This window comes from Chinchilla lanigera, unplaced genomic scaffold (assembly GCF_000276665.1).
Source record: "Chinchilla lanigera isolate Chin_1 unplaced genomic scaffold, ChiLan1.0 scaffold00072, whole genome shotgun sequence".
NCBI classification, from domain to species: Eukaryota; Metazoa; Chordata; class Mammalia; order Rodentia; family Chinchillidae; genus Chinchilla; species Chinchilla lanigera.
In genome coordinates this window covers 5,463,712-5,471,058 of record NW_004955473.1, presented here as the reverse complement: position 1 = coordinate 5,471,058, position 7,347 = coordinate 5,463,712, and the positions used below count along the sequence as shown (strand labels likewise).

Below are 7,347 nucleotides of genomic sequence, written 5' to 3'. Positions count from 1 at the left end.
TATAAATATGTATAACATATTTCTTTTGGTTGTAATAGTTTTCATTTCCCTCATTCTGTTCTCTTTTATTTTCCTCTTCAGAAGCAGAAGAAACTCTTTTGATTGACATTGCTTCAAATAGTGAGTATCTTTCTGAGTAGAATTGATTTTCATTGAACGAGTATTTACTTGAATATTCAGTGTATTCAGGACATCATTTTGAGCACATCTTGTATTTTACCATTTTCTCCTGTAGTTTCCATTTTCTTAAGGCAGGTAGTTGGTAAGAACTTTTGTAAAAATTGAAAAATGATTTGTTTTTCTAATGCTCAATTTTGAACTGCCATTGTTATTCCTGTCAGTTAAACCACCACTGTAGAACTGATAATTGTATGACTGCCGGGCTAGTAAAATGTTAAAAACACTTAAGGGTTGTAAATGTGTTTTTGTTGTTTTTTAACTGCTGTCATGTTTTATACTTTTCTTCTATTTCTTATTTTTTTCACATTAAATCATAATGTTTTCACTTATTTGTTACCTTATTTTGGGAAAATTGCTTGTGTAGGCATCCTTGTTCTTGTGTAGGCATCCTTGTTCTTAAGATAATTTTGGTCTTTTATTTAATCTCTGTCCTTCAAGGCATCTCTCTCAGAGGGAACATGATCTTCCTTTTCACTGTTTCTGTTCTCTCATTTTTATCTGTTTGAAGCAAATCGTTGACTTTCTGTGCAGGCTGTTCTGTATCCTCTAATTGTGCCGTGGAAAGGAGAAAATGAGCACTTGCCTGCTACCGTGACTGCTGTGTGGTTGCTATGGAAATGAGTATCTGACCACATAAATTTAAATCAGTCACCTTATCTCTCGGTCAAGTCCTTAGATGAGTGGGACTTGGCGCTTGCGTTGGGGCTGCAGATTGTACATAATTTTCTTTAGATGCAGTCCTTCCCGTTGGCACCATTAATTTGTTATGAATGGTTTAGGTGAACTTTTTCTAGTTTGGGTTTTATTGTCCTTTTCTTTAATCATTGATTTTGAAAGTCTTTTTTTTTTTTTTTTTTTGGTTTTTCTCCAGTACCAGGAACCGAACTGACGACCTTGCGCTTGCCAGGCAGGCGCTTTGCCGCTGAGCTAAATCCCCAGCCCCAATTTTGAAAGTCTTAAGAACTGTCCCTGAAATACTAACCTAGCTGCTGGCTTCTGTTGCAGGTATCCAAGAGAGAAAATAGCTCAATATCTTTGTCTTACTGAGCTTAGACAGAAGAAGATAAAAATAATGCTAAAAAAGGAAAATGAGAGGAAAGTAATTCTTCAGTGACTGATATTACTGTTGAAATAAGATGCTAAAATGTGCTGTTCTTGGTGTAGAAAGTTATTTGATCCAAAGTTGAGAAGTTAAACTGAACAGTGCCTTTTCTCTTATGCACACTAATTTGTGGCATTAGTTTTGTTGTGATCTCGGCTACATAGAAGTTAGTCATGTGTTGCTATATAGAGTTTAACTTGCTGGATCCTGAGTGGAAAGAGTTGAGTGACTGCTCATGAAGTCCTTCATGATCTCTCCTCATTTAGTAATGGGTTTCATTCGTAAGTCTATAGAACAATGAGTTGTTGTAAGGGAACCCTAGGTTTATCAGGCAGGTCTGATTTTAGTGTAAACATGTGTTTTCCCACTGTCTGAATATTGGTATTAAGCACATTTTAAATAATTTTTTGATTATAGTGTTAGGGACTGGAGATGTAGCTCAGTAGCAGTGTACTTGCCTAGCATGCACGAAGCCCTAGATTCAGTCCCCAGTACCACAAGAAAGTGTCTAATTATAAATTTAATACTTCTTTACTATGTATAATTTATGAAGTCAGAAGAATTTAAAATGTCATATTAAAATTATTCTCCTAGAGATCACTACTGTGGCAAGTAATTTTATATGGTTCTTTCTAGTCTTTTATTTATATCCTTATGTAATTGGGATTCTTGCATATAGAATTTTGTTATTTTGGGGTTGGGAGGGTTTGTTTCTCTTTGTGTTTTGTAAGGGGAAGGGACTGGGGAATTGAACCCAGAGCCTTGTGTACGAAGCATATGTGCTACCACTGAGCTATACCTTCCGCCTTGGTATATAGTTTTTATCTTGCATTTTCATTTAATATTGTGACATTTTCCTACATCATTTAAAATTATTGTAAAATAGTATTTTCAGTGACCAATATTTCACTATAGCTATATGACAAATTGTATTAATTAATTTCTTTATAAAATTAAATAACTGTCAAGGTACATGGTAAATCTTATCAAGTCCTTGCTAGTGACCCCTCTTATAAACTCTATGCTATAAAATTTTGTAGCTTTTCATTTATATCATCTTAGATTACAATTTTATAGTATATTATATTTGCTGTATTTTAAATTGAATTTTATCATTCAATTGCTTTTTATACTAGTAAACAGAACAGTGAATGAATTGTGGATATTTACATTTTATCCAACTACTTCACCGCGATTTATTTTAATAGTTTTTTACTGTTTTCTCATTTTGGTAGGCAGCCTTGATTATCTACAAATAATAATTTTGTCTCCTTTCTAATATCTATAATTGTTAGTTTTGCTTCACATCTTATTATACCCATGAACATTAAGTGTGTGTTCTTTAAAATCATGCCTGTACACTGAATTGTGTTAAATGTCTTTTCTTTATTTGTGAAGATAGTTATATTTTTCCTTTCTTGTATATTTTTGACTTATTGATGGACTACAGTATACTAATTTCTTTTTTTTTTTTTTTTTGTCTTTTTGAGACAGGGTCTCCCTATGCAGTTCAGGCTGGCCTTGTGCTCACTTTGTAGCCCAGGCTGGTTTCGCACTTGCAACCATCCTCCTACCTCAGCCTCCCAAGTGCTGGGATTACAGGCGTGTGCATCACTAATTTCTACTATACTAATTTCTTAATATCACTCTCCCTACCTTATATATTATTCAACAGATAATTGCCGAGTGCCTCCTATTTGCCAAGTATGGTTGTAAACACTGCAGATCATTAAGGAACAGCATAGATAACTGCTGCTCCTGCTGTGATTGTTTTTTTCTGTACTATTTGATACAAGAGCTACATAGATGCCTACAATTTATTAATTCATATGTCAGATACCGTGCTAGGTTCTAGCAGAAATCAGTATACTTTTGGCACTTTATGGATTTCAATGTAGGAAACAGACTTTAAACTGATAAGATACAGATACATAATCACAGTTTTGATAAGTACTATCAAGAATTAACACAAACGAGTTTATAAGAGGGGTAACTAAATTAGGCAGGGTGGTAAGGGAGGACCTCTTTGAAGAAGTGTCATTTAAATTGAGATTGGGGGGCCCTAGGTAAGACACAGGTGAAGGCAGGAGAGAGAAACATACTCCAGAGAAGGCTCCAAGTTGAGAAATATTTTGACTCTGCCATAAAAGAAGTCCAGGGTACCTGGAACAAAGCTTGAGTGCCAAAGCAAGACAGGCTAGGACTAGATGCAATAGAATCTTGCAAGCCATGGTGTTGAATCCACATATTTATATTTTAAAACAGTAAAAGAGAATGAAAGATTTTTATGCCTAGGTATCATTTGCATGGAAGCAGAAAGACTAATTAGGAAGCTGTTTCAGTAGTGAAAGGTGGAGAGTATGGTAACCATAGAAATGGAGAGAAGTGGACAGGTTTAATAGTTATATTTGTAGGTAAATAAAAACAATAGAAGTTGGTTTGGATATAGAGGCTGAGGAAGAGAAGTGTCAAGAAGACTTGGTAGAAACCAGAAATCCTAGGTTTCTGACAGGAATGTGGATGATGGTACCATTTACATAAATGCATTGCAAAAGGAATGAGTTTTCCTTTAAGGGGGTCTCCTGCACTCAATTTTAGGTATATTGGGAGTGCTTTGAAACACTTGAATGTAGATTATAGATTGGCAGCTGAAGCTTAGAGGAAAGGCTTGGACCACTAGCATATAAATTATATTTAAAATCATGAGAGATACTATGCTTGCACATATAGTTGTGCTATCTAATACAGCAGCCGCTAGCTACAGAGTCACTTTGCATTAATTAAAATGAAATTAGAAATTCAGTTGTGTAGTTGTAGTACTCCTATTTCATGTACTTATGAGCCACATGTGGTTATTGGTGACTATATCAGATAGCTCATCTATAGACCATGGCCATCATCACAGAAGGTCCTATTGAACAGTGCTGGTATAGAATAAAAATGATTTAGGATTGTACTCAAAGAACTCTAATTCTCAAAGGGTAGATTAAAGGAAGAGATACCTCAAAGGGCCCTAAAAATCAGTGACCAGACAAATTAGATGAGTATAGTATTATAGAACCCTTTGAGAAAGATGATTCCAAGCAGAGATCAACTGATAGTTTCTGCTGGTAGTTTCAACAAAGTGGCTGAAGAGAGTATCCATTGTATTTATCAGTATAGAGGTTATTGGTGACCTTAAAGCAATTATACATGGTGGTGGGTATAGAAGTCTTACTGGAGTTAAAAGAGAAATAGGAGATGAGGAATAGGAAGTGACTGTGTTTTTTAAAGAAGGCGGACTATTGGGAGAGAATCCAGAGATGGACTAGAGTTGGAGGGCAGTATGGGGTGAAAGTGTGAAATCATGAACCATTACACCACTTTTGCAGGTTCTTCCCATAACAGGAAACTTGTTGATCATAGAAACTAATTGCTTAGGATAGTGGGCCTAGTTGAGTTTGACAAGCAGGACTTTACAGTGATACGAAATCCGTCTCTCTCTCTCTCTCTCTCTCTCTCTCTCTCTCTCTCTCTCTCTCTCTCTCTCTCTCTCTGCGTGTGTGTGCTTGCATATAGACATGCCTTCTGCTTGCTCAGGTACTATCAGAACAGAGAAGGCAATTAGTTGGATTTCTGATTATTGGAATTGAGCCAAGTAGGTGCCATGGGAGACCAGAATTAAGGCAGTTGTGGGTTTTTGAAGTGTAATGATGGCATCTGTTTGAGGAAGGGGGAAGTGAAAGCAGGGGGAAGCTGATGGATAGTGAGAAAGTAGAGGAATCAATGGGCTTGAGGTTCCCATGAGCTAAAGGAACAATCACAACAGAGATCATGGTCAAGTAAGTTGGAAAGATAATAGGTCAGTGCAAGGTGTGTGAATTAGAGATTTGTAAGTGGCGGTGTTTCTGTGATGAAAACAACTTGAGGATATGACAGTAGGGACCAAATAAGTGGTCACTGAGGTAAAGTGCAAAAGATGTTGGATGAGGAAGGTAAAGGAGTTGATTTGGTTTTCTGTACTAATTTTAAAAGGTCCTGAAATAATGGTAGAGTTTGAGTGGAAAGGAAGTGTTATGTGTTAGGTATTAAATCCTGGATTGTGAGGTTTCTGGTTTCTAGAGGGATGGTAGATTGTCTCATAGAAAAGGAAAAGGAGTAAGATGGTATGGCTTAATGGGTGAGCCTCAAAGGAGAAAACTTTTTTTCCTGAGGGAGATGGGGAGAGAATTGTCTGGAATTGGTATTAGAACAAGTACAGCCACCAGCCTTAAATTCTGTCGGGTGTAAGCCAGGCATGGTGATGTTCCTGTAGTCCCAGCACTCAGGAGACTGAGGCAGGTGGATTGCTTTAGCCCAGAAGTTTGATGCCAGCCTGAGCAACATAGAGAGACCTCTATCAAAAAAGGGCGAGGTATTGGGCACAGTGGCACACTCCTATAATCCCAGCTACTCAGAGGGCAAGGCAGGAGGATTGAAAGTTTAAGGTGATTTGAGCAATTTAGCAAATTCTGTCTCAAAATGAAAAATAAAAAGGGCTGAGACTGTAGGTCTGTGCTACAGTGCCTCTAGGTTCAATCCCCAGTACAGTACTGCCAAAAAGATAGGGGAAGGGCTCAAAAAATAAATGCTGTCTGGTGTGAGAAAACAGCCTTCACTAAGTGGCTGCAGGGGAAGTGCCTCTTACCGGGATTAACCAATCAGGTTGCATTTGATTCTGATTTTCATTCTGGACTGCCTAAGAGAATTGCCTGTGGAGTATTTAAAAAGTTACCAGTGCCTGGGCTATACCCATGGAAATTCGGCTTTAATGGTTTTGGGACAGGGCTCAGATGTCAGTATTTTCTAAAAGTGTCTCCGGTGATTTCGATGTGTCCATACTGGAGAAGTATTGAGAGGTACAAGGAAGTATTCAGATGAGATAGAAGGTACAGGAGTGTTGCTGATCACAGAGGGCCGGAGTGTTTTTGGAAGGAGAACAGAAGGTTTTTCCACTTTTCAAGCAATGTGATGAGAGCACATCCAATGTTATTTTATAAGTAATTTCCAGAATTTGTTGGCTGTTAACTGGGCCAGTTTTATGTTTGCTAAAATATATCTTTCAAGAATTGTGAGGGCTGGGGATTTAGCTCAGCGGCACAGCGCCTGCCTGACAAGCGGGAGGTCATGAGTTCAATTCCCGGTACCAGAAAAACAAACAAACAAACAAAAAGAATTGTGAGAGAGAGAATAGGTGTTCTTGTTCTACATTTCCATCAGATTGAAACTGCTGCTTTTCAAATGCTTGGAATATAAATTATAGAGAGCTTGTTATGCCCTGAAAGAGTTTTCCCTGTATCTTTAAGGCTGCTTCCCCATGCATAATGGACACTTTATTCAGGCCCTCTCCTTTGTTTTTGTCCTTACCCTTGGCACCCTCATTAATTTTATCTCTGATTCACTTGGGTACCTGCTTTCACTTGGTTTTTTTCTCCATCTGTATCTCTTTTCTTCTGATCAATAATTTTATTTTTTCTTTAACTTGTTCTATAAAGATAGAAACAACACAAAAATGTAAAGGACAGAAAGAGAGCCAGAGGTTCATAAGTGGATGTCCTCTGTAAGAAACTAGAATTTTCATTCCATTTTCTCAAGTGTGGTAGAGTTCAACAGTCATTTCTTAAATGACTCTGTGAAGTCTGACATTTACGTCACCAGGAGAGTGGCTAGCAAGCACTGGCCTAGTTTGCCTCGGATTTTCTCAGTGTCAGCATTGAAGGTTTTGAGTTGTAAGAAGCCTTATGACTCCAATTCCAAGACATTTGGTCACCTAGACCATGGAAAGTATTGGGCGACCTGTATATGTAACTTACCTCTTACCCTTAAGGAGCTTATAGTTTCCGGGGCAAGGAAAAAGCAAAATACATAATCAATAGGAATATAAACAAATATATTGGTTATTAGTTTCCTAAACCACCATATCCAAACAAAGAGTTGATTAAGATGACAACTATAGGGCCTCAGCAAAGGAGAGACAATATGTTATAACTGTAAAAAATTAAAGCCCTAGGTAACTTTGCTTTTAATTGTGCTATTTTTCAATTCGC

The 7,347-nt window shown here is 37.4% G+C and overlaps 1 protein-coding gene across 3 annotated transcripts in view; it reads left to right on the top strand.

The window, feature by feature from the left end:
- The window catches only part of Ocrl (oculocerebrorenal syndrome of Lowe), a 53,294-nt gene that overhangs the window by 11,319 nt on the left and 34,628 nt on the right, over positions 1 to 7,347 (top strand). For all 3 annotated transcript variants that reach the window (XM_013523070.1, XM_013523069.1, XM_013523071.1), the window contains exon 4: positions 82 to 120. In XM_013523070.1, the coding sequence (XP_013378524.1) occupies positions 82 to 120 (39 nt within the window). The remainder of the gene's footprint in view (positions 1 to 81; positions 121 to 7,347) is intronic.